Raw genomic sequence first — 27,956 nt, forward strand, 5'->3', positions numbered from 1 at the left:
ATGCTATCTGAAACTACCTTCAGTTTCAAAACAGGTGTTGGCTAGATTTTCAAGTTGGCAGTCCCTTCTAAGGCAGTGACTATCACCATTAAGCCTTCATAAAAGTCTATGCAAAGTACACTAGTTTTTTCCTATGATAAAAGGTGTACTCTCAATGAGTATTGCTACAATGAATATTTTTGTCTTCATAAGTACTCTCCAAATAGCATATGCTTTACTGACCTGTCTTCCCTCCTGTCTATCATGCTGTGCTGCTGCAGGGTTGTAGCAATATCATGTGGACACATTCCAGTGGCTCGGCTCATTCCCTTGATGCTGATATGTTTTTCATGGTGGCAATAAAGGTATTCTAATATGACGCTTTTCCAGTAGGCTAAGTATGAGAGACGACCCAGATCAGACAGCGGCTTTTCAGGGGACCCTGCTTGTCCCTCTCTTCTAGAAAGTAAATAACCTAACAGAGGGAAGAGAAAGAACATTTTATTGAACCAACTCACCTTGAGAATTTAGGACATGTCCTATTAGAGAGACTATATATAACAGACATGTCAATGCGACCACATGCTATGAAAACAAGAGAAAGATTCAGCTGAAAAAAAGGCAGAAAAGGCTGTCTTTCCCCGTTCCAGTAGTATCTAAGAAGGTTTTGTAGGCCTTATTTTTCTGAATTCCTTATAGCAAACGTCAGATTCATTTGTGTGGTATCAGCATTTCAAACCTGCATCCAAAATGTTTTAATCATGGAAAAAAATAATTTTTTAGGTCAATAACTTGAACAAACACACTGTCATTTAGACGGTTTCTTGCCAATACTGGAAATCAGGAGATAACATGGAAGTTCTTACATGGCACCATCACAGGGAGTAACAGTCAATTCACTTTTCCTATTGGCAGCTGTGTATTATCAAAGAGTCACCTTGACTAAAATGCAATAAACAATGTACAGTATAACTTGTGGGTTAACCTGAACTTGTGAGAAATATTTTTTAAAATGCCATCTCCTTTAAGTCAGCTGTAAGAACATTCAGCTAGCTCAAGTTTTAGGTCTTCCACAGTAATTCCCTATTTTGCAGTATAATACAATAATCCTGTTCAAAAATGTCTTCCTCGATATATACCATGTAGGTCTCAATGGGATAATCTAGGCTAGTCCTTTAGCCTGCCTCAATTTCAAGAAGCTTTAAATTATAAAACAGAGCAAACCTGCTTAAAGATAGTGAAAAAAAAATCTGGAAGCTGTTATTGTAATTAAAATCTATTTACGGAGAAGAAATGGCATCAACTAATGATGTCCACCTTTCCCTGATTAAATACTCCTTTAGCTTCATCTTTATGAACACTATTCAAATGCAGACCTTAAACAGCAGGTGCCCATATTTATGAAATTACATTGCTCAAAAAGTGTCAAACTAGAGCCCACCAGCACCGCTAGTTTTCTCTCTTACAAATAACTTTCTAAAATGGCTTGATGCATTAAACTTCAAAAACGAGTCAGAATTTCATTTCTTTAAATCTCAAAGCTCACTGCAAATGCGCCTTTACCATAACCAACTTTGCGTATCCCAAGACAAAATCAGCATATTCCCCATTACATTTCTGATTCTCCCCCCCCCCCCAATTTTAAATCAATATTTTTCACTATAAATTAAAGCCAGGTGGTTAACATTTTGGTTAGTGAAAGACAGTCGTTCTTATGGACTTATTTCCTCGCTTTTCTGCATACTTTATATTCTCCAAATCAATATTTTATAGTGTGAAACAATGGTCTTTATTTTTCTTCTGTTGTGGGCCCCATCAGGGCTGACAATTGGAAAGTGTATCTACTCTGATCACTCTCTTGTCTCTGGACCACAAAATGTCCATAATACAGAAAGGCAGACATGCCATTACACACAAGATGATTAGTAACATCGTGGGTGCAGTTAAATATTATTCAGATATCTACTAGTCTGTTAATAAAAGGATTTATGACTAATAAAGCCTTCTAGTTCATTAGGAGGAAAGTTGCCCCACAGGAAATGTAAAGTCTGCTTAAACATATGGAAACCATGAAGACACCTGGGCCAGTACAACCTGTTCTATTTGCCACACAACTGCCATCTTATATAGTGCTACTTAAGCTTACTGCAGTGAGGTAGCCTATAACAATATACCCATTATATACGGTAGTGCCTTACAATGTCTGTTGACTAAGATACATTTTCTAACAAGCTAAGTCACTGTGCATACAGAAGACACTGGTCTTCATGTTCTAAGACTGATTGTATTTGGTCATTGTGTACTGGGTAGGCTGAAGGCCAAGAATAAATATCTTGCTTCAGACTTTGCTATACCACAGCCCCTATTTACACCCGTACATTGTGTACAATTTTGGGGAAAATTTTAGTTTTAACTGATAAGAATTCTAAACCAGCTTACTTATGCTGTAAAGTAAGACAAACTTTGTATTTAATGTATACTAGATGTCACTGCTAATGAGACAGAGTGTGAACTTTCAGTTCAAGAAATGGTGGGATGGTTTTAGATGCAGGCAGAAGGAGCATCTGGGTTTGTACAAGGATATGAAGTGTCCCATAATGCAGAGATTGAAGCTGGTTAAATTATCAAGTTATTTGAAATCATCAGCTAATGCCATAACTTGCAAAGACACTCAGACACAATCTTTTATGTTGTTTTGCTTTTTCTAACATCATGCCATGTATTATAGTGTTACTGCTCAGTGTATACTCTCCCAAAGTATCTTTGCATATCATTATGGTTGTGTAGCCTAGTGAATAGAGCACTAGACTGGGATTCAGGAGACTCTGTTTCCATTCCCAGTTGCTGGGTGACCTTGGGTAAGTTACTTAACCTCTGTGTCTCCACTTCCCCCCATCTGTAAAATGGGGATGATTATCTCCTTTATAAAGCACTCTGAGAACTACTGATGCAAAGCACTACATAAGAGCGAGGTATTACTATTAGATCACTATAAATAACTTTACAATTTCACCAATTTATACTCTGGAGCACAGGCTCCTTCTGTTTGCTACAAACTCATACTCCCAGAACCTCCTACTATAAAACTTTGTCTACATTAGGGGCTTGTTAATTACACCCATTCCAGTGTAACTAACAAGGAGGTAGCACTGGTGTGAATTTTCCCCCTAAAATTCTGCAGTACGCACAGAGTAAAATGATAAAAAGTTTAGAAAACTTGACCTATGAGGAAAGGTTAAAAAAACTGGATATATTTAGTGTTAAGAAAAGAAGACCGAGAAGAAGAGGGACTGATAAGTCTTCAAATATGGTAAGAACTATTATAAAAGAGGACGGTGATCAACTGTTCTCCATGTCCACTGAAAGTAGGACAAAGAAGCAAGTGACTTAATCTGCAGCAAAGGAGATTTAGAGTAGATATTAGGAAACTTTCCAACTATAAGGGCTTGTCTATACTTACGCGCTGGTTCGGCGGCAGGCAATCGAACTTCTGGGTTCGATTTATCGCGTCTTGTCTGGACGCGATAAATCGAACCGAGAAGTGCTCGCCGTCGACTCCGGTAATCCTGCTCGGCGCGAGGAGTACGCGGAGTCGACGCGGAGTCGACGGGGGAGCCTGCCTGCCGCGTCTGGACCGCAGTAAGTTCAAACTAAGGTACGTTGACTTCAGCTACGTTATTCACGTAGCTGAAGTTGCGTACCTTAGTTCGAATTGGGAGGTTAGTGTAGACCAGGCCTAAGGGTAGTTAAGCACTGGAATAAGGGAGGTTGTGGAATCCTCGTCACTGTAAGTTTTTAAGAACTGGTTAGACAACCAGTTAGACTTGCCAAGGATGGTCTAGGTATACTAGGTCGTGCCTGAGCACAGGGGGATGGATTAGATGACCACTCAAGGTCCCTTCCAGACCTACATTTCTATGGTTCTATGGCCTACCAGGATGCTCGTATCATATTACCGTAAAAATAATTTGCACTCACAGTGTAAATAGTGCAGATTAAATAATAAGTTCCTCTTACTTACAGTGTACACAATTTAATTGGTTCTGTGATTTAAATTACATCTATTACATTAAACTTACCAAACAGATGCCAAATAATTGATCTAAGTTGCGGGTAAATAAAAAACATTGATCTTGGTAGCTCGTGTATTTATCCTGAAGCATCTGAAATGAGTACAACACGCCCCTGTTAAAAAGACAGCCCCAGTGCTGGTATCTCCATCTAGTCTTAATAATGGATATTGTCAAAATGACGACCTAACAGATTTTCTAAGGATATAACCCATGACTTGAGACTAGGAATGCTGGCAACATTTGGAGGAAAAAGCACAATAAACAGCCATTAGTGGAGACTGTTTGTTACGAATAAGAAGTGAAGCAAAAGTACTACTAGGTCTAACTTAGTTAAGAAAAGAGTCCCCTTGCTCTCTTCACAGGGATGCATGGTGCTAACTAAAAAGTATACCAGACCCATGCACAATAAAATTAATATCCAGAAAAATATTAACATTTAGCACTCCTAGCCCTGTCTCCAGTTTTGAGAAACAATTTGTCCATGCACATTCAGGCCCCTAGTTTTGTTGTATGAACCTCCTCATTACTACTACACTTCATCAACAGAAGAGATTAAGATTATATATGGGGAGGGGGGAAGAACTGTATAATCCTTTTTAATTAGGAAAACTCTAGTCCACAAATTTAAGAGCAGAGAAGTGTAGCCCCCTAGGATTCCCATTAAAGAAATTATAGCAAACAGGAATAAGTCCCCGTTCGAACTGTTGCTATGCTCAGTTTGATACTTAATTCCCTTGGAATCCATCTGAATAAGAATTTATCTATGAAAGATTCTGCAGAATGCTTATTTAAAGCAATTAATTATATATGTAAGTAATTTATTCTACATTGAACAATTCTGCAAAAAGCAATCTTTTTAATATTTATGCCACCTTTATGTAACTTAAGAACACAATCTCCCTTCTTTGGCCTCCATGGTTACACTCCTAATGAGAGATGGGCCGATATTGCAGTGATCTAGATTTTGAATACTCCAAAGTTTGGGGCTGTCTGGATCTAGGGTTCAATTTGAATTAATCCTGACTCGCCAAGCAAGAGACTCAGCGGCTTACAAACATAGTATGAAAAAGGCAACCCTGAGCCATCATTTTCTGATCAAATTCACACATTAATATAAGTTTTTTCACAGCATCTTTCAATATCCCATGCTAGGGAAGTATCAAGCCAATTGTACCAAGTCTCTCTGCTGACAGGGTCATAAATCTGAGATCACATATATGTAAGTGTGGTCAATTCGGCTTCCTCCAGAGACTGTATAGTCTGAGGGAAGCAAAACACCAAGCTCAGCAGACTGAAGCAAACTTCCGTTTAATCTGACTGGAAAATCAGTTCTTTTTTCCTGGAATTGAGATATTTTGCTTTGTGCCGTTCTCCCTACAAACTCTAAATGAAGCTCTAACTTGCTGCAGGACCTGGCCACGTCTTTTCTACCCAGTTACCATTCAAATCTGTATTGAAATAATGAAGTCTTACTAATCGTTTAAAAAAAACCACAAAGATTTATTAAACTACAATTGCTGTCTCCGTGGATTCAAGACGAGACTATCATGAAGATGCCCAAACAACTTCTTAGTTTGGGTTGGAACGGGGGAGATCAGTCCCAAAAAACAAATCAAGTGACAAGTGGTCTGGAAGAAAACTGCACAGAGGAAGAAGTAAAACAGACAGAAAAAAGTTCCCCGCTAGAAAAATTAATAGTATCTATTTGGAGACCATTGCTATGAGCATTATCCTGTCAAAAGGTCTGCAGAGGAATGAAGTTAAGCCAGTCGGGCTTTATAAAGATGTCCAACTGCTGAGAGACACAACTGGATAGCTGTCTTGCGGATCTTCTCCGTGGGGGGCTGATGCCCTTTCTGCCCATATGGCTGTTGTGGAACATGGACAGTGGGCTCTGATCCCTTCAGGAATTAGTTTATCTGTCGCTGAATAGATATTTCAGTATACAGCACCCAATCAACCTACCTATAGAGGATTTAGTTTCTTAAGCATTTACAGTGAAAGGAAATGAATAAATATGTTTTCCTTGTTCTCCTGACGTGATTGGCTATACTAAGATAAATTTTAACTGCTCATTAGCACTTGCCATGTTTTTCCTATCATGTTAAGAGAATGAGGGAAGAATGATCTCCTCTGATATATGGAAAAGTTAACGTTAACAATGAATTAATTGAGAGTATGATCAACAACCTTGTCCTGGGGGGAAGATGAAATAATATTTGTGTCTTCTAAATGCAGATGTTTCAAAATTCTTGGAAAAAGGAAGCATGTCTTTATGTAGAGGAAACACAGGGAAATAGAGGTGACTGACTTGAAGGGATACAAGAGTTGTAGCAATTTAGAAAGATCTCATGTCAAGAAGATAGAACTAGCTGCTGTGAAAGAGAAGGAAGGAAGGAAGGAAGGAGCCCACAACCCGATGGTCCTCCTGTTTCCATCAAATGAGGAACTGGATCACTGTGGATGAATGTTGTACTCTGCTTTTCATCTCTTGTTAAGAACAGCTGCAGGCCTTCAAGGAATCCCTGAAGCTCTCATGGATGTGTAACCTGAAGACCAAGAAGCTGCAGATACAGATGGATTGATGACATCATTCCATGACACTTCAGAAACCAATGTCTGGATCTTATCAAACTTTTTCTGTGTCAGGAAGACTTTGGCTCTCCTTGTGTCAATCCCAACTCGTAGGTGGACTATCCACTCAGAAAGAATCAGATAGCTCTTTAGGTTTATGGAAGTTGTCTTCCTAGTGACTTTGAGCATCTGATTGGAAAATCATCTAAGAAAAGTCATAGCTGAGCTATATGGGGAATGACTGGAATATAAAGATAAGCTTCTGCCAGATCCACTGAAGTAAGAAGGTCTCCTGCAGTGACAGTGAAAGATGTTGTCAGTGCTGTGGAATATTGTTGCTGCTGTGGCATTGTTACTGCTGCCAGTGTTGCTGTTCTTGGGGCGCCAATGTCAGCTGCACTAGCAGACAGTGGAGAATGTTAATTCAGCAGACCTCAATGTTATTCACAAGAAAGACCACAGGCTCGGTTCGGTGGCAAAGGCGATCAGCCAGGTTTATTTGTCAACAAAGCACATAGAGCCTCATAGGAGCTACAGGTACACTAATACATGTATGCCTGCGACAAGGTACCTGCTCAATCAGTACACCAGGATGCTGTTCCCCTGGCTAGTACAAAGTTGCCCCTCCTAGGACTTCTCCTTTTATACATGGATACAAACAAGTTACATAATACACTCCAGACGTTGTTAGTTACCACCCTTATCCTTATACCTGCTAGTTCGAACGAAACATTCTTATCCATTATCCTGTCATCCCATCCTTATCTTACGAGGGGTCGGTATATTCTTGTACCATCTCTTAGTAATGCGTACATGTAGTTACTCAAGAGATGTGTGTTTTTGTACCATCCTCTCCAGTCAGGAATGTGCTTACGTGGTATTAGCTAATACCTACTGTGTTGTTATTTTGTCAAGGCCAGGCCAACTCTGATTCACAGCCTTTGGTTTAAACTGTTAGTTATGCCTAGGGCTCCAGCCAGGTCTACAAAAGGTAGAGTCTGCATCCTGAATTTCATCTTCTTTGTTGACTTGTTCAGTTCCTCTTGAGGTCTAAGATGGCCTAGATATCTTGAGCCCGTGTGCTCCTCATCCAATATGGAGTAAGAGAGGAAATCCATGCCTGAAAGGGCCAGACCTTCTTCTTGGGAAGGAGGGAGGCCTGGATGGATGCCTGATTCCTTGCCAGGTGACTATTATTCAACTAAGAACAGACATTCAGGGAATTCTGAAGCTGTTTTCCCCTTCTGTTGTGGACTGGAGTGAAGAGAGTTGGGGGGGGGGTGGATTTTTGGATTTACCCATGAGGAATTCCTGAGTGGTGAAAATGGTCTGGCATGCTACATCCCAAAGAAAGGAAAAGCAATGACTTTCTCTAGAAGAGATGTTTCTAGGGAAACCTTGGCTGCTGTGGGGGAGGAATGTGGAGCCCCCTCTCCCCCAACAACTCATTCACACTCTAAAGGCCTTCTCCTGGCAGAGCATGAGTCTGTAGGCTGACAGACTTCCTTTCTGCAACTCCTGAGATCTCCTCACAGATGGATTCCTCTCATCTTTCTGCTAGCTCTGCTGTCATGGGGAGGGAGGAACAAATTGGAGACAAAGCTTCAGGGTAGTCCAATTTGGGATGCAAAACTCCAGAAATTTGCTGCTGGAGTGCTATTGGCTTAGGCAAGAGTGCTGATCACTCCACTCTGAGGCAAAAAAATGTGGGCATGTTGACTGAAGGGACTTGGCCAAAACCTAAACCCATGTCTGAAATGCTGCTGGTATGTGAGAGGCATAACAGAAGCTGCTTTCAGGAAGAGGCCAGAATCTAGAATGCATGTTTTAGATTAAACACTGCTCTACAGCCAAAATGCTTCTGAAATAAATGTAGTCAAACTTTACTAATTCTGGGTCACTGAGAACGAAAATGATGCTTAAAATTGTTGATTGGCTCTAGTTTTCAAGATATGCTATTGGGTCAGGATATACGACCCTTGATTTGGGAATGGCGGAGGATAAGTGAGTTATAAAGGGAAGGGATCTCAATTTAAACCAGAAATGACTAAAATACGTCTTTGACTGGATCTATGAATAAATCTATGACTGGGTTTGGACAGTACTTGCTTTTTAGGCAAAACAATGAATGATGCAATCTGAAGCTGGTATTGCGTCATACATGATATGAATTGCATCATGTTATTCCTAGAAGTCATGGATGATGCAATCATAATGAAGCTTACATCACTCTGCTGAACAAATTGCCCTATATCAGCTCTAGAAATCATACAGTGTCGTGCTCTCTTATTTGTCAGTGTTTGATTTTGCAAAGGGACACATTTCTGTTTAGCCAAAGTGAGCAGAGATGCCTCGTACTTGTATGTGAACAGTGCAGATAACTTCTGCTATGTTTGTGGTGAAGTGACTTTTGCATCACAAAAGCGCAGTATAAGCACTATGGTTAAGAAAGCCTATCACCTTTATTTTGGCTGCAAAATTGGAGATCAGGACAAGAGGTGGGCCCCACACATATGCTGCAACACTTGTGCAACAAATCTTCGCCAGTGGTTGAACAGAAAAAGGAAATCTATGCCTTTTGCAGTGCCAATGATTTGGAGAGAGCCAACAGATCATACCAGCAATTGTCACTTCTGCATGGTGCCTCCAGTTGGGAAAGGTGTGTCAAAGAAGAAAAAGTGGACTGTGCATTATCCAAACATTCCATCAGCTATACGCCCAGTACCCCACGGAGAAGGACTGCCGGTTCCTGATGCACCAGAATCATTCTCACTTGAGTCAGACGAGGAAGAGGAAGAGGATGAAACTTCTGGTCCTGAACCATCAATGTCACAGGACCCACATTTTCTCCCATCCTCCTCCTCTGAACCACACCTCATAACACAAGGTGAACTGAATGACCTTGTCAGGGATTTGGAACTACCCAAGAGTAAGGCAGAGCTGTTGGGCTCCAGACTACAGCAGTGGAATCTCCTGGCAGGTGATGTTAGGGTTTCCATGTTCCGTGACCGTCAAAAGGATCTTGTCCCATTCTTCTTCATGGAAGGTGATCTTGTAGCCTGCAACAACATCGATGGTGTGATGGCAGCCCTCAACATCGTTCACAATCCAGATGAGTGGAGACTGTTCATTGATTCATCGAAGACGAGTCTTAAAGCTGTTTTACTGCATAATGGCAATGTTTTGCCATCAATTCCAGTTGGACCTGCAGTCCATAGGAAGGAAACCTATGACAACATGAAACAACTTTTGAGGTGCATAAACTATGACCAACATCAGTGGCAGCTTTGTGGCGATTTGAAGGTTGTTGCTCTCTTGCTTGGTCTGCAGACTGGATACACAAAGTACTGCTGTTTTCTCTGCGAATGGGATAGTCGTGCAAGAGATTCCCACTACATCAAGAAAGATTGGCCACTCCGACAGTCATTGGAGCCTGGGAGGAAAAGTGTTCAGCATCCACCACTTGTTGAATCAAGGAAGATTTTGTTACCACCCTTACACATCAAGCTGGGTCTGATGAAGAACTTTGTCAAGGCCATTGACAAAACACAAGCAGCTTTCAAGTACCTCCATGGAAAATTTCCAAGGTTATGTGAAGCTAAGATAAAGGAAGGTGTCTTTGTTGGTCCTCAGATTCGTGAACTTCTTCGAGATGATGCATTTGACCATGCACTGCGTGGCAAGGAAAAGACGGCATGGAAAGCCTTCCAGTTAGTGGCAATACATTTTCTCAGAAACAACAAGGCAGACAACTACAGGTTGTTGGTGGAAAACCTCCTCAAGGCATACAAAAGCCTTGGTTGCAACATGTCACTAAAGATACATTTTTGGCACTCTCATCTAGATTTTTTCCCACCAAACTGCGGAGCAGTGAGCAACGAGCACGGCGAGCGATTTCACCAGGACATTGCAACAATGGAGAAACGCTATCAGGGCAAATGGAGCCCATCAATGCTTGCAGACTATTGCTGGACAGTGACAAGAGATGCTCCATTTAATGAATACAAGAGACAAGCCAAGAGATGCCGAGTAGACACTGAATAGGACTAAACTATGTACAGAATAGTTTTTTGCCTTTTGTTTCATAATACATTTTATTTATATAACCCTTTTGCTGATTTTTAAAGTGTTACATAAAGGACAGGTGAAATATTATCATGTAAAGCAACCATAAACACATGAAAAGACCTAGGTTTACAATTTATGATTAAAACTCTACTATCTACACAATATACATAGACATAAAATGTAAAAACTTAAATATCTTAGAAACAGTAGCCAATCAGTTGTTTTAATTGTCATATTTGAATTCAGCACATCAAAATACATAATAAATAGCACATTTTATCTCTGAAGCAGACGACTTCTCAAAAATTGTAGACCAGTGTTACCATCTAAGCCAGTCCCTAAGAGTCACAGAATTTTTAACTAGCCATCTGATGCATTCAGCACACTATACAGAGGCACATTTTTGGAAAGTTTTCCTAGAACATACTATACCTCTGGACTCAGCAGACTTACAAATTGGCATCTACTGAGAGACTTGCTGCAGTGCTCAAGGGAAAACAGTTATTTTCAACAAGGTTGTCATCATTTCTTCAACTGGACTACATGAATTGGTTCATACCTCATTTCTTAATAGACTTTAAACTTATCACTCTTTGCAGCAGCATCCATTGCACTTTGTTAAATACAGACACAGTCTTGTGGAGAAAGCGGTCTCTTCCAAATGCTCGCATCTTGTTCTGCTGAAATTTTGAGGATTTTATGGAGTTTTATGTAAGACCCCCTACTCATGAAATAACCTGTGCCACCACAGTCACCACCTCTCCAAACTAAGCATTCCCAAACTTTCTGATAATATCTTGGACACAGGTCGCTTTTTAAATTTTAAAATTAAATATAAAAAGGGCAGATTGCCCTGAATTAGGGGTCTAACTGAGCTTCACTAAGATCAGCCGATGGAACTGTTAAATTTGCTCATCTTCTCCTCTTTTCCAACACTGCCAGGCTGTCTCACCAGCTGCATTCCTCACATAGCCAAAAAGAGCCAAGGACATAGGCTGTGCAGTGGGGGCAGCAGAGGTAGGCTGTGCATTGAAGTCTGGTGAGAGCAAGGTTTAGATAACATGTAGGTGGCCAGGTAAAGATTTATTGATATCATGATGGGGTACCTTTGGGGGCTCCCCTACGATCCATATATATATGCTTTAGGGCAGCGGTTCTCAAATTGTGGTCTGTGGACCATCAGTGGTCCGCGAATAGTTCCCTCTCAGGTGCGCGCCTGGGTGGCCACACACGAGAGAATGAAGGGCCACCCACCTAATTAGTGGAGCCGCGCAGGCATGGCTCCACTAATTAGGTGCCTGGACCCTGGAGAAGACGCACATGTAAGGTAAGGTGGTGGCCTTGGGGGGATTAAGAGGTAGGTGGGAGGGGGCAGTGGGGTGAGAAGAGGGGGTGGGGGGAATTTGGGACGTGCAGGGCTGCGGCAGCCAGAGAAAGAGGCGACTTTCCCCAGCTCCAGGGCTGTGGCTGCCAGGGAGAGACAGCCCTCCTTCCCAGCCTCAGCTCTGTGGCTGCTGTGGCGGGGGACAGATCCCTCTCCTTCCCAGCCCCAGCTTGGGGGCTGCCGTGGCGGGGGAGAGAGGGTACATCCATCGCATTAGAAAGGTAAGACTACTGATATTAAAATATGAGTTGTGTGCTCTTATTTGTAGAACAAAAATGTTAATTATTATGAAAAAAAAATTTATAGAGCGCTTTTATCCAAAGCGCTTTACAATAGTTAGCTAACGGTACAAACAATATTTGGAAAGATCATTAAGTGGTGCTTAATGACCCTCAGCAATTTTCAAGTGGTCCGTGGAAAAAAAGAGTTTGAGAACCACTGCTTTAGGGTCATTTGGGATGAAAGGTGCCATTTCAAGCAAAATATGAATTTAAATTCCTCCACAGAAGAGTCTTGGCTGAAACAACAGTTACGGTTCCTTGAGTGCATTTACCACCAAACACACTCAGAAAAAAACAGGAAACCGATAGGTTAAAACCCCACCCAACTTTCACAACCTGCAAGCAGGATTTTGCCTTCTCCATATTATCTCATTTACACTCAATACAAACAACCATGCCTCTTCCCTACACCTGCATCCAAAAAGTGTAACCCCCAATGCTTAGGACTGCAGTTAAGGCTGCACTTTGCAGGTGCAGGGGGAGGGCAGAGGTGTGCATGTTTTGGAGTGCGAGAGGACTGGATTGGATGAGTAAGTGTAGAAAAGGTGAAATCACAGTTTGTAGGTTGCATGGGTTGGGTGAGGGCTTCACTGGTGGTTTCCTGTTTGTTTTTGTAGTTGTGCTGATGGTAAATGCACTTGAGCAACCTTAACTGAACTTCAACTGATTTTTTTGAGGAGATAATATATTAAACAACCATTTCTACTTGTAGGACACTTTTTAATCCCAACAAATGCTTAAAGTATTTGACTTATAGTAATATATTAAACATATGAATCACTTTTATCTGGCCCAGAAATAACCTGTTTCTGGAGTGGCCCATGGCAGATGGTTAACAGCAACATTAAAAGTTTAGAGCAAGACTATAATGTCCAATTGCAATACAGCTGGTTTTAGGGAGGAAGAACGTAAGACAGCATTTGGCCAGGCCACCAGATTTAACAGTTCTTCTCCCATGAAAGTGCCATGAGATATTTAACAATCAAAATTGTTGGAACAAATTATTAAACAATCAGTTTATAAGCCCATACAGAATAACAGGGTTATTAATAATAGCCAACAAGGATTTGTCATGAACAAATCATGCCAAACCAACCTAATTTCCTTCTTTGACAGGGTTACTGGCCTGGAGAGGGGAAGCTGTAGACTTGATATATCTTCATTTTAGTAAGTTTTTTCATACAGTTCCACATGACATTCTCATAAGCAAACTAGGGAAATGTGGTCTAGATGAAATAACTATGAGGTGAGTGCAAAACTGGTTCAAAGACCATACTCAAAGAGTAGTTATCAATGGTTTGCTATCAAACTGAGGAGGATGTACCTAATGGAGTCCCACAGGGGTCTGTCCTGAGTCCAGTACTATTCAATATTTTCCTTAATGACTTGAATGATACAGTGGGGAGTATGCTTATAAAGTTTGTGAATGACACCAAGCTGGGAGGGGTTGCAAACACTTTGGAGGAGAGGAGAGGAATTCAAAACAACTTTGACAAATTGGAGAATTGGTCTGAAATCAACAAGATGAAGTTCAGTAAAGACAAGTGCAAAGTACTGCACTTAGGAAGGAGCAATCAAATGGACAATTATGAAATGGGGACTAACTGGCTAGGTGGTCGTACTGCAGAAAAAGATTTGAGAGTTATAGTGGATCACAAATTGAATATAAGCCAACAATGTGATGCAGTGGAGAAAAAGGCTGTGGTGTACTAAAAGGAGTGTCACATGTAAGACACGGGAGGTAAGTGTCCTGCTCTACTTGGCACTGCTGAAGCCTCAGCTGGAGTACTGTGTCCAATTCTGGGTCCCACACTTTAGGGAAGAAGTAGACTAATTGGAGAGAGTCAAGAGAGCAACAAAAATGACAAAAGGTTTAAAAAATCTGACCTCTGAGAAAGGTTAAATAACTGGCAAGTTTAGTCTTGAGAAAAGAAGACTGAAGGGGGGTCTTCAAATATGTTAAAGCGCTGTTATAAAGAGGACAGTGATCAATTGTTCTCTATGTCAGCTGGAGGTAGGACAAGAAGTAATGGGCTTAACCTGCAGGAAGGGAGATTAGGTTAGATATTAGGAAAAACTTTCTAACTATAAGAAATAGTTAAGCTCTGGAATAGGCTTCGAAGGGAGGTTGTGGAATCCCCATCACTGGAGGTTTTTAAGAATAGGTTAGACAAACACTTGTCAGGGATGGTCTGGGGTTTACTTGTTCCTGCTCAGTGCAGGGGGCTGGACCAGGGGACCTCTAGAGGTCCCTTCCAGCCCTGTACTTCTATGATTCCGTAAGTGGTTAGGACCTCGGCAGTACCTCATGTGAAAAAGAGCACTTCCAGATATATAAGGCATGCTAAAACCAGTCAGGGCCCCCGTTTCAAAATAAATTCTTAGGGAGCATCCCCCATTGAATCACTAAAACCACTTCCTGCGGCATCTATGTGTTCCCTGAATGTTCCTCAACCATACACTAACCTAGCCCAGCCTTGCTTAGTTTGCTGAAGCTGACAGTATCACAGCCCAAAGCATGACCGTGGGCCATTAATTTTATGTGGTAAACAAAGGATATGGATCTGATCCAGAATGGCCATTCCTAGCTTTCTATAATGTGAATGTTTACATTTATGCTGTTCCTTTGAGAATGACATCATAGAAGACAATTGCTTCATTCTTGTGGAGGACCTTAAGTGTGACATTTTAAAATCTGTTCTGACATTCTCTTTCACTGCATGTCATGCAGTACATGGGAGCATCTGACTCTTGGATAAGAGAAAATTTGGTTATGTTACATATCTGAGTCTAGAGGGTGAATAGCCTGTTCACCAAGACTACTGCCTTACATCTGCCATTCATATCCTCATGTTAAAAGGATTGAAGGACACTTCTTGAAAGAATGCTACATCACAGATCAGATGCTTCAGGTACTTTATTATGCAATTTTAACCAGCTACCAATAAACTATATTTCATGGAATACCTAGGTTAAGAGACAAAATATAGGCAATCCATAGAAAACTAACACACACTTCCTCTCCTGACTTTTGGATTTTTCTGAATACTTATCTCCTGTTTTCATTTTTAAATAATTGTAGTTGGATGTTACTCCTAAAACAGTACACCGTGATGAAATTAATATATTGATATCTAAATTGTTATCAAAGTTGCTGATATAAATGGGACCAGTTCCCATTTCTCAGAGCTACTGTTTCTGACTGGCTTTCTGCAGACTTTGCTTGACTGCACTACATTGGTTCACATTCAGAAGAGTCTCTATTCACTCATAAGGGCTAGAAACTAAATTCTTTAAAAAAAATTAAATAAAGGATAAATTCCGCAGAAGCTGATGGAGCCACCAGAGCCTTGCTAGGATAGTATATAGGCAATGCCAGCTCCGTCTGAACCCAGGCAGAAACGTATAGCTTGCAGCATTTTGTTTTGATAAAACACATTTGTTTTTCAGTTATGCAAGAACAACAACAACAAAAAAACATTTAAAAAATGAGCCCCTTAGGCTGAGACTCGTGTGATCTGCCTTTCAGCGAGGATGGAATTCTCATGTCAGAGCTATAAAACCCTGGAAACCAGAGTTTACAGTGGAAAAGTCAGCACAACCTTAACTCTGCCTCTGTCACTGGGAAGCAATTTAATATATTAAACAAATTAACCGCCTCAAAATATATTAATAGCCCCGAGCAAATATTCGCCTTTTTGTAATGTTTAGATTACACTAATTGCCCTCTTCTGGGAAACTAGAACCTAATGTTACTCTGAATAATAAAAAAACCCCACAACATTCCCATCCTTTCAAGTAAAGAAATAAATAGCTAATAAAATTCTGGGAACTAAGGGGTTGAGTAGCTTAAGGCTCACAACTGAAGTGTCCTCAGCAATAGCTGGCCATCAGAAGCAGTTTGAGAGAAGGAATTGCTGGCCTCCATATTGAGATTACCCTGTACACTTGTTTTTAAAGTGTTTTTAAAAACAGGGTTACCTCTCTAGACTTGCGCAGGCTCAACAAATGGATCGAAAGTGGTTTGAAAATAACTCAGTACAAACCAGTTACATTGCAAACACCATCCTGTGCTGCAAATAAGTACAGTAACTCCTCACTTAAAGTCCGGTTAACATTGTTTCATTATTAGGTTGCTGATCTATTAGAGAACATACTTGTTTAAAGTCACGTAATGTTCCGTTATAAGATGGTTTGGCTTGCCCTGCTCCGCCCGCCTGCCCAGTGTTCCAGCTGGGGTGAAGGGTCAGGGCACGGGGGCTTGCCCCACTCCGCCTGGTATTCCAGCCGGGGAGTGGGAGCTTACCCCACTCCGCCCACCCAGCATTCCAGCCAAGGAGCGGGCCAGCCCCCGACCCCACTCCCCGGCAGGAGCGCCGGGCGGGTGGAACGGGACAAGCCCCTGCGCCCCGACACCACTACGCCCCTGCCTCAGCCAAGCTTCACAAACATCATTGGTGAATACAGTATTAAATTGTTTAAAATTATTTATATACATATACAGTATAAGTTTTAATGTCTTTTGTCTGGTGAAAAACGTTTCCCTGGAACCTAATCCCCCTATTTACATTAATTCTTATGGGGAAATTGGATTTGATTAAAGTAGCATTTTTCAGGAATGTAGCTACAACGTTAAGCGCGGAGTTACTGTATTTCAAGTGGAGCCTGACACAGGAAGTCAGATGATTACTATGGCCCTGGCTAAAAGGCGTGACAAACCTGGAACAACTGTGCTTGAGGCCCTAATAAAGTAACTATTTCCCAGGTTAGAATACCTTTCTCACATGTTTTTAGCTCATCCACACTGATTTACTGTACTGAAACATGAGTTTAAATTCTGAAGTTCAGCCAGTGTAGTCAAGGCCTTAAAATAAAACAAGGTAGAAGTGTGTGACTAAGGATAAGTAGATATTTTGAACTTAAATCCTTACTTTGCTCTGCTAATTACTTGTGGATTGAAGGTAAATAGTTTCCTGCACAGCTCTGTTAAAGACAGAGGATATAATTGTTTGACATCCACTCCATTTAAAAGTTAAACTCTTCACCTTATTTAGCTAAGCCCATTACTTATGGAGGCATGTGTGATTACATCAAATAAAGTTTATATTTAATCTCTCAAGTATCAGTTTGGAATTTCACTGATGTCAATCATCCAGATATTATATCAAGAAAGTAATGGATGATGGAATTGTATGACTACATACACAGTCCCATCTCCCTGTGTTCAGACTTTGCTTCTCATAGCGCTGCCTATCTGGGAATCTAATCTGTATCCTAGTTTGCTTTTCAAATGGGTGTAGCCAGAGAATTCTATTTGGGTTCTTAGAAATAGTAGGAAACAGAACCCTTATTCCTTTTGTGGCGTGTTTACAAATCCTTTTTGGCATCTTCTGTATGGCCTGGACACTTTACTACTGCTCACTGGAAAAGCCTCTTGCTAATCTGTTACAATTCACATTTCATGGAGCAATAGCAATAGAGAGCAATAATTATTTCTTCTTTAAATAGGGAGGTTGAAGGAGTGGGAGTTCTGGGAGAGGAGCACAGGAGTCTCATAGCAAGGTCGAGTAGAGCGGTTTTAAAGAAACTGGTATTTCACTGGGAAATTTTTTGCTTCCTCCATGTTTCTGCCTGTAATCAGTTTATTGGAGACCAGCTTTCAAGCCACACAGAACTCCTCTTCAGGTCTGGGAAAGAAGAGCTCTGTGTGGCTTGAAAGCCTGTTTCTCTCACCAACAAAGTTGGTCAGATAAAAGATATTACCTCACCCATCTTGTCTCTCTAACATACTGGGACCAACACGGCTACAACTACACTGCATGTAATCAGTTTGTCAAAGATCATCACCCACTTTCCACTCTGAGTGTTCAAAAAACTCACACACTCCTCTCACAGATGCCATTTCTGTTTGGATCTCAACCCACTTTCTGCTGCAAATGGTTCTAAAATTGATGGATATACAGCATGTAAGCCTGGTCCAATTAATGTGATTTTTTTCTTACCAGGCTGGAGAATGACAGTTAAAGCATATCACCATTTGAAATTTTTCAAATTTTTTTTTTTTTATTTTTTTTTAAAGAAAAATCAGGGGGAAATTTCAAACATTTTCAGGATTCGCCTTTGCAAGAGGAAAGAAAATATGATGAAAAGATATAAGCTTTCAGACTCCCAATAGGCTTTTCAGTGTCTTTCTGACGGTAATTTAGAGAACTCGTACACAAATCAGTAGCTCAAATTTAACCCATTAATCACTAGAACCAGAAGAATTGGTCCTACAGGAGACAGTGGTAATTTCTAGGGTAAATTAAAAGAACAGAACTCAACTGAAGTGTACTTGCACATTTTTGAACAAATGTAAGACCTACAGATGTCACTGCTTCCATGTACTTTAGCTGACTTCTCTGAAGAGGAATCAGGAACTCTCGCTAGTGGGCTATTTCACAGAAAGTGTCACGGTGAAGTTGTCACTTAGGAGGAAGACATGTTTCCTCCTCTAGGAGGCAAAAGGAGGCAGGGAAGGCTTAGCTGCATTTCTCAGAATGATCTCATATTTATATAACATCACTGACTGGAATAGGAACTCAGAATCTGAGTTGTCAAGACTGAATCAGTCCATGACAACTGTGATCTGAAGTGAGAGAGTCGCAGAAGGAATTCCCTGAACCGATAAGAACTGGAAAGTCTGCCAAGAGGGAGAATTTCAAAAGGTAAATTTAACCAGTGCAGGTCTGTTCAAGGCATCTGTTGGTGGAGACCAGTGGACTGGGGGTAGGAGTCCACTGAAGAATCTTCATGCTGACACAAGTTAGCAGTACCTCTAACACTGAGCACTGCACTCTTAGCAACTAGGTCCAGTGTCTGGATGAAGCGAAGCCTGTTAGCTCACAGAGCAGCCACAGATTGAGGGTTTGGGAGAATATCACAATTACAGCATGTTTGAATCAAAGAGTACTTTTCTGGGTTGACAAAAATAAAAAAAGGAGGACGACAAATACCAAAAGAAGCTTATGCAACTTGCCTAAACAAACCTGGGCTATCCAACTGTGGCTAGCCGTATGCACGAACCACCTTTCTGCATATACACAGTTATTGTATTTTTCTTGATTTACACATGCCTTTCTCAAACTCAATGCAAAACCAGCTATGCACTTTGTTAAATACAAGACAAAGACAACACAAAACCACCTCCTCTTCTTGCTTCCGCATATCTCAAATTATGCCAACAACCAAGCTACTGGGGGGCTTGTTAAAGGAACTGTTGGGATAACGGGATAACATTAAAATGGCTTCCTATAAATACATCATAATTGGGTCAGACTGATGCCAGACACACAAACGTACAGGTCCTTTTATAAAACAAGAACAGACGGTTGCACTCAAGTTCTGAAGAAAGCTTTTAAAAAATTCATAAGGGCACTCACTCCTTAGAAGTTGGGAAAAGAACATGCTCTCTTACTGACTGGTGCTTGAGGATGTGCATCTCTTATTGAAGTGGGAAAGTGGGGGTAGGAAGGGTTAGCTTCTAAGAACCTTTGTAGCTCACTAGAATCATGTCCCTGGAAATAAATTATCATCTCCATTGATTCCCTGGACTTGACTATGACAAGATCACCTGTAGTGGAGAGAACCACAGAGCTACTCCATTACCCAAAGGGTGCTTGTGAAGCAGAAGGAAGTCTGTAACAGAGAAGACTACATGAAGGATGGTCTGCCCTTCCATGAGAATGATTTATAATTTTCTCCTAATGTTTCTTTTATTCCCTTCAGCACAGTCTCATCAACATAGCTCTGAATACTCCCCCCCCCCCCCTCCTGACCTATCTCTGGGAATTGCTCTTTTCTTACTCACCTCTGCTTTTGTAGCATTTCTTCCACAAACTGCCTCATAGTCATCATGGTGTTGCTTATCTTTCAAAGGCAAGTCTCTGGCCTTCTTCCCTATAAGCAATAAAGTGAAATTTACAAGTCTCTCTCTCTCAGGCACCAAGGAACAGGATTTCAAGAGCAGGATTCTTGTAAATTTCAATTTACTGCTTGCATATAAAAACAGAACAGAAAGGCATGCTAAACAAGAGCTCTCATCACATTCCAAAAGGCTTCTGATCACAGCAACTGTGCACCAGGTTTTTTAAAAAGCTATTTTAAAACCCTTTAACAATTAAATCAGGATTGCAATGATGTTTAAAAATTAGAAGAAAATTTAAGTAACTGGGAAGACCCTAGGACAAGGTACTCATACATTAAGGAAGATCCAGATTTGGGCCTATTAACCCAGACAGTATCCCCTAACAAAGCTTCTTTAGTTCATCTAAATCCTAATACTATAAATCCTACTGTATTGGGGGGGACCAAGTTAAAACACAGCAGAGTCCTGCCACGGTTAAAGAATTGCTCAGTCTTGCCTGCGTAAACAAGACCAAAGCATGTTTTAATTATGTTACCACACCACATTACAGTTCTGTGGCTGTGGTATGATCCAGTCCTGTCTATTACACAGAACTACTGTTTTCACAAAACTAATCCCTGTTTAAAACTCTGCCAGGGAATTATGGTGTTGTAAATCACATCATAGAATCTTAGAATATCAGGGTTGGAAGGGACCTCAGGAGGTCATCTAGTCCAACTGCCTACTCAAAGCAGGACCAATCCCCAACTAAATCCCCAAATCCCTAAATGGCCCCCTCAAGGATTGAACTCACAACCCTAGGTTTAGCAGGCCAATGCTCAAACCACTGAGATCCCTCCAAACTAGTCATTTATTTCATTTTGTAGGCAATGTGTCATGGAGCTATTTTTGCTAAAGTTCCCCAGCATTGTTAGTACTGGTTCAGTTCCACCAGCGGTAGCAATAGCGGAATCATGGATGTAGGCAGGCCTTCAGGTAGCTGCCAGGTTTGAAGCTGGATGTCATCTAACCCTGCTCATAACCTGCTGATGGCACCTGACCTATACTAGTGCTTCTGCTGGTGGAGCTCAACTGGTGGTAGCAATGGTGGGAAATTTTAGCAGCAGTATCCTAGATTAGACAGGACTTTTGAAAACCTGCAGCAATTTACAACTTGTTTTGTTGTCCTGAGATAAAAATCAAAAGCTTTCTATCATCTTTTGTAGCTCATTGGTGTCTCAAATCAATTTACTTCATTAACTGCTCGTGCTGCAACATGAACAAAAGTAGTTACACATATAACTGAATTTCTCTTAACCCACTGCACTGAATTTCCAAGAGCTCTATTTTAATTTGAAAAAAGATTTGCTGATGTGACAACATACTGCACTTCAGCAATATTCAGTCTAAGCACCATTCAATACAAGTAGTCAATGGATTTTTTTCTACTGAATTTATTTTCAGTCTTATTATGTTTAGAGTAATGAACATTTAAAACAACTACTGTCTGTGCATCACATCAAAAATCCTTTTAAACATCACACTTTGTCAGAGCACTAAAATAGCCAATGAAAAGACTTCACCAACAGGCACTCTGCTTTCATGCATAGACATCACCTCCTGAATATGCTATTATTGGAAACTGGACATTGGGAGAACTAACCAGTTTTATGCTTTTCCTGCTAACATCTTGCATGCTGTTTTGGCTTTCATGCCACAAACAGGTTTCATACATAAATCTGATATCCGCTTACAATGAACAACATATTAACAGCTGTTTAAACAAAATTGATGAATGGACAAAAGTCTCATGAGTATTCTGTCTGATCACTTGTCCAGAGTGATTACAGTATAAAGAGGAACATTTGGACTTCAATTTAGTATGCAATTAGTCAGTTTGTACAGCTAGCCAATATGCAATTAATTAGTGCAACAAGGACCATGTCATTCTCATGCACCTAAGCTGATTATGTAGTTAAGCACTATGCTCTGAAGTTCACTGTATTTAATCTATCTGCCACTGAAGTCACAAATCACAAATCACAATTCCGCTACTGATAGGAGTGTGATTGGGACACGATGTCTATCCAGACAGTGAACTGCATCAGGCACTATGCAAGGAGAATGGATTTGGAAGAATAATCTGAAGCTTTGAGACACATAATGAGTATTCAGTCCTATTAAGAGCTGCAAAAATTAACCTCTCAAAAATTGAAAGTTATTAAAGATCGCTTTAATATTGAAACTTCTTTCTGCTGTAAAGGCCATACTCTGTATTTCACTTGTCTCACTTTGCTATTCGCACAGCACAAATAACAATAGCATTCAGGTGCTAATATGTTAGTAAAATCATAAATTCACAACACACCATTACACACTGCACTTAGATCTGATCTAGAAAGATTATGTAGCAAGCTTTTGTAATACCCTTGACATCTCAAGTCTGCCAATCCCAGTTTCAAGTGTGCCTGCATACTATATACACATATGCAAGTATATGTACACTTACACACACAGCATCACAGGCAGCCCCTGTACCATCTGAATGGTTCTCACAATGAAGATGGACTCAAATTACTTAGGAAAGCTTTTCAGATACATATACTACAGATGCCATCACATTGCTGAAAACCCCGAGCACACAAAAGAGCTGCAACAAAACCGAACTGCTGCCAAAACTTGGGAACAGCTTGAGATCTGAAACTTTCTCACACAGAGGCCCTCACAGACTAGAATGGGGTCTTTCAGAAAAAGAAAAAGTCAGCAGCACTATTTCGTGTTCAAGAGATTGCTCTTAAATAATCTGCACTGCTGAACTCTTATTTTCTTTCCTACATTTGATTTTTTTTAAAACTTACACCATAGCAACAGAAGGTATTAAAAAGAATCCATCTAATGCAAAGGAAGAGAGGGTGAGTGAACTTTTCTCAAAAGCATATTCTGTGTTTTTATACATCCCCTTTAAAGGCTTCCAATGAGTGAATAACCAGACTCAGAAGGGTTCAGATCACACAGGTTTTTATTAACCTGAGTTTTATTTATCATACAACCTGGTAAAATAAATCCTTAATATGCAAAGTAAGAATTGGAAGGGTTTAGTGCAACATACTGTATCAAACAAGAGCTTTGAAAGCAAAATAGCAAAAACTGGTAACAATTTTTATGATATACTACCACCTAAATGGAAAGGCAAGATATTTTCACAGCATTTTAAATTATACCAAGAGACAGCTTTCAATCCTGTGCCATAACAAACAGTTTGTTTTTAAAATGAAACAATGCAAGAAATTATTAAAAAAAGAAACAATGAGAAAGCAGATGTACAGTATGGTTGATGTTTCAGCACAGAATTTCAAGCTCCAAGTAGAAAATACCAAGGAAAAGAAAAAATAGAGAAAAAACCCAGAAAGGCCAAAATGTGAGATTAATATAAACGTACCCTCCCAAAATATGACTTCTTATTATTTTTCATAAATAGTCTGTCCTATTTATGGCAATATTTTCCATGTGTGTGCATCCACACCTCCCATACAGGTCGGGGGGAGGGGACTGTCAAAGATCGAGGACCTTGAATAGGAGTTTATATCCTTTTTGAAGCTGCCTTAAGAATGCTTTCAAAGGGGCCACAATGCCATGGTCCTTGTAAACATTGCTGCTGAGAAAAAGAAAGGTCAGCTGTAACTTGAGATCCTTAGGTAAGTGAACAACCTGCTACATTCTCTTTTCTTCTTTGTCCGGTTAAAGAAAAAGCTTTACTTACTTTGAACAGGGCCAAGTCAAAGTTTCTCTCATTATTGTTACGAGGAAGAATGGTAGCTATCACTCGCCTCTACATTCTCAACTAAACGCAGCACAGGGGGCCTGAAACCTTTGGTTCCTTTATAGAAAGTTTCATAGAAGAGGCTAAACAAATTCCCTTGACTAAGGGAAGGAAGGGTAATGCAGACAGCATTAAAGTCAAAACAACAAAAAGCTCCCTTTGAAAATTAATTGGCTAACACTCACTTCACCTGTGCTGGTTGCCAGTAAATCCTTGACTGGGTTTTTTTTTTGGTCTACACAAAGTGGACTAATTAGAACTGTAGTGAGAGAATAAGTGAGAGGAGAGGAATTACAGCACCTCTGAAACCAAAACCATGGTGCATGGTGCCAACAGGAGGAACAGATTTGTCAGCAGGTTAAGCAGTTCAAAAGATCATTACTGAGATTTGATTCTTGCCCTGGATTTTATGTGCAGATCTCTTGATTTTAAAAATATATTAATGACTTCAAACACTGAGATGTTTATAAGTAGCATATGTAGTTGTAACAGTTGAATAAATGTCATTAAGAATCACCGTTACATTGACGTCGAAGGCTAAGCAACAACTTCGATTGCAAAATATACCAGATGGTTGATTTGAAGATGGTGATCATATTTTTAACAAACTCTGAGGACTGCAGAAGGTATCAAAGGGTACTTACTATGAGATAACCCATATTTCCAGGTAAGCTATTTATAATCATCTCAGCTGATAAGTCTGTCATTCCAAGACAGAGAGAGATTGTCTCTAGCACTACTAAAGGGCATTCAAACAACTGGGAAGGGGGCTCATGGCGGTTCTGTAACCAAAAGTCACATTGTAGTGGGGAGAAAGGGGCAAATAACCTGTAATGTGGTGCAACTTCCAGGTCTCACAAATCCTATATAAAACTTCCCATTTCTTTTGTATCAGAAAAAGTTGGAACTGGGAACCACAGAGGGTTGCCTGAGGTCAGATGCAAAATCCTTGCACTCCAGTCTGGCTAAACAAAAATTAAACCAAACTGCAGCATATAATTATGAGCTCCAGGTAAGAAGCAGGTGTAAAGCAAAGAGATGAGGGCTCAGACTTCACCCTGGAGTCTCACTGTGGCAACAGTTAGCTACCAAATACTGTAATCAATACAATGAAAGAGGTGTGTTATATTGCCACCCAACTACCATCATGGAGAGAAAGAGCAAACTATGAAACACACTCTGGAGGGGTTAGTCTCAAGGTGTGGTGAGTCTGACCTGCCAAAGGGATAGAGATCCTCAACAGCAGCATGCGGGGGCGGGGGGAAATCACACACTCCAGAGGAAAGCTGACCTGCCTGATGAAAGTGATTAGGATACTGGAGGAAAAGTGAAGTAGCTAGAGAGGGAAAACCGTTTTCCAAATTAGCCTCTCTTTTCTAATTATCATCCCCTAAGGGCAGAAAGCCTGACTCCAAGGGCTTACCTACATGGGGACATTCAAGTTCTCATTCACAAGTCAAGTGGCCTTAGTTTGCTGTAGCTTAATCCTCCTTCACAGCAAACTAAGGCCATTTGACTTCTGAATGAAATCATCCACACAGGAATTTAATGCACTTTAACTTATGTGCATTAACCTTACAGCTTTAGCTGATTCATCTTAACTTTCCTGAGTGCCTTTAATCCGTCTAAGGAAGTAAGGGAGGAGAGCAACAGACATGTGTGTTTGAATTTCTTATGCACCTTTACAGAAACATACACAGAGAAATGGATTCTGATACAGGGCTCCTGTGCACCTTGCTGACTGGACTAATGAACATAGTGTGGCTGAGCAGGAGCTCATGGCTCATGCACCTGCAGCGCACAAGCTGTGCTTCCCTCACTCTCCCTGTTGGCGGGAGAGAAATGAGAGCCCAGCTTGCAGCTCCAGGTTCTATCTGGATCCTGATGGCTTCTTCCCCTGAGGCTGAAGTGGGGACATGTGACGATCCCAGCATGGTTTCTCCTTCCCACTCAGACCTGCATGAGTATAGGGAGAGAAGGTTTGCAAGTGTTCCCTCTAATTTTTCCCAAGCATGTGCGGAATGAATTTTGTTATGTGCACCAATATGGGGGTAATGTGTCACACATCACCTCCATATTGATGCACATAACAAAATTCATGTGGCGGGGGTGGGGCTGAGGTCTTAGATTTAGCTGCGCTTTTAGGAGCAGTGTGGGAGGGGGCTCAGGGCTGGGGCAGAGGGTTGGGGCCAGGGGCGGGGTGCCTCACCCCTGGCCGCAGCAAGTCCAGGGGAGAGGTATCTCTCCCCGCTGCATTCCTGAGCGCCTGCATGACATTTAATAGGCTGCTGCGCAGCCACACATCTTAGAGGGTTCTGGCCTAAGATCAGGGAACAAAGCTAGGAGTAGAGCAACCCTATGTTCTTTTAAAAAGAAGGGAGGGGAAGATTGAGGGCAGGGTGGCCTAGATGCCAATACAGTAACTCCTCACTTAACGTTGTAGTTATGTTCCTGAACAATGTGACTTTAAGTGAAACGATGTTAAGCGAAACCAATTTTCCCATAAGAATGAATGTAAATGGGGGGGTTAGGTTCCAGGGACATTTTTTTTGCCATACAGTACAGTACTATAGTTGGGAGGTGCCCCTGCCTTTCCCCACACAGGCACAGCCCACTGGCACTGGAGACAATGAGGCAGGCAAGGAGGCTGAAGGTGCTGTAGGCTAGGAGAAGCATGTCGCGCAGCAGCAGCGGCAGGGTCCCCTACTCTGCAAGCACCGGGGTGGGGGACTCAACCCTCGGCCCACCCACACCACCCCTTCCCTCAAACCCCCACCCTTAACCCGCCTCTTCTTCCCCCACCCCTTTACTCCGCACGCCGCATCCTCGCTCCTCCCCTCTCCCTCCTGCCCGCAGCAATCAGCTGGTTTGCGGCGTTCGGGAGGCAGGGGAGGGAGGGGGAGCCTGTGCACAGAGTCCTCGCTTCTCCCCCCTCCCTCCTGAACGCCGCAAGCCAGCTGATTGCCATGGGCAGGAGGCGGGGGAAAGGCGCTGATCCGCAGGGTCTGCCGGTGGGTGGGAGGCGCTGGGGGGGAGGGGGGTTAGGGGAGCTGATAGGAGGGCTGCCAGCTGTGGACAAAGCAGACAGCCAAATGACGTTATAGCGAAGCATTGCACAACTTTAAATGGAGCATGTTCTGTAATTGAGCAGGGACGTAAGATCAAAACAACGTTAAGCGAGAGGACGTTAAGTGGGGAGCTACTGTATATGAGAGGAAGGGAAGGAGCTGAGTGCCTTAGGAGGACTTAACTGGAGCAGGGAATGCAGGAGGAGGACCTTTAAATGTGCCTGATATATCAATGGATACATCTGCATATGATGTGTGATGAAAGAGAAAAATGGAGTAATGGGGAGAACATGAACAGTGTGTGAGACTGGGCGGGAGGAGAATGCAATGGGTGATGGGGATTAAGGAGAGGAAGGAGAATGGGGAACAGGAATAGCAGAGGGAGAAGACTGAGGGACTAAGAAAGGAAAGGGTGACTCAGGGATAATCGGAGAGGAGAGAGAGTGAATTAATGGGGACAGGTAGATTGAATTTAGATGAGTGTGTAAGTAAAAGAGAATGTATATGTGGCTACATGAAGGATAAGATTTAAACCTGCATGCAGTCAGGCATTCTACACAGAGCAGGGAGGGGGGAAATCGGATGGAACATTGTTGAATGGGAACAATCCCTTGGTCCCTCTGCAACCCAAACTGAGGACAGTGTCTATAATACCAAATCTCACAAAACATACTATTTAGGAACATTTATGTAACAGGCTAGTTTCATCTATCTGACCCAATCCTCTTTGTTAGGAATAATACTTTTATACATCACTGTACAACATGCATGCCTGTTTTTCAGTCTAAAATTGTTGAAGATATTTAAATAAATAAACAAAAAAA

General features: G+C 41.3%; 1 protein-coding gene across 1 annotated transcript in view; it reads right to left on the reverse strand.

Moving 5' to 3' along the window:
• KAT6B (lysine acetyltransferase 6B) overlaps window positions 1-27,956 on the reverse strand; it is a 193,179-nt gene that overhangs the window by 11,131 nt on the left and 154,092 nt on the right. The window contains exon 13 of the mRNA XM_065407517.1: window positions 223-454. Coding sequence (XP_065263589.1) covers window positions 223-454 — 232 coding nt within the window. The remainder of the gene's footprint in view (window positions 1-222; window positions 455-27,956) is intronic.

The sequence above is a fragment of the Emys orbicularis genome, chromosome 7 (genome assembly GCF_028017835.1).
Source record: "Emys orbicularis isolate rEmyOrb1 chromosome 7, rEmyOrb1.hap1, whole genome shotgun sequence".
Classification (NCBI taxonomy): domain Eukaryota; kingdom Metazoa; phylum Chordata; order Testudines; family Emydidae; genus Emys; species Emys orbicularis.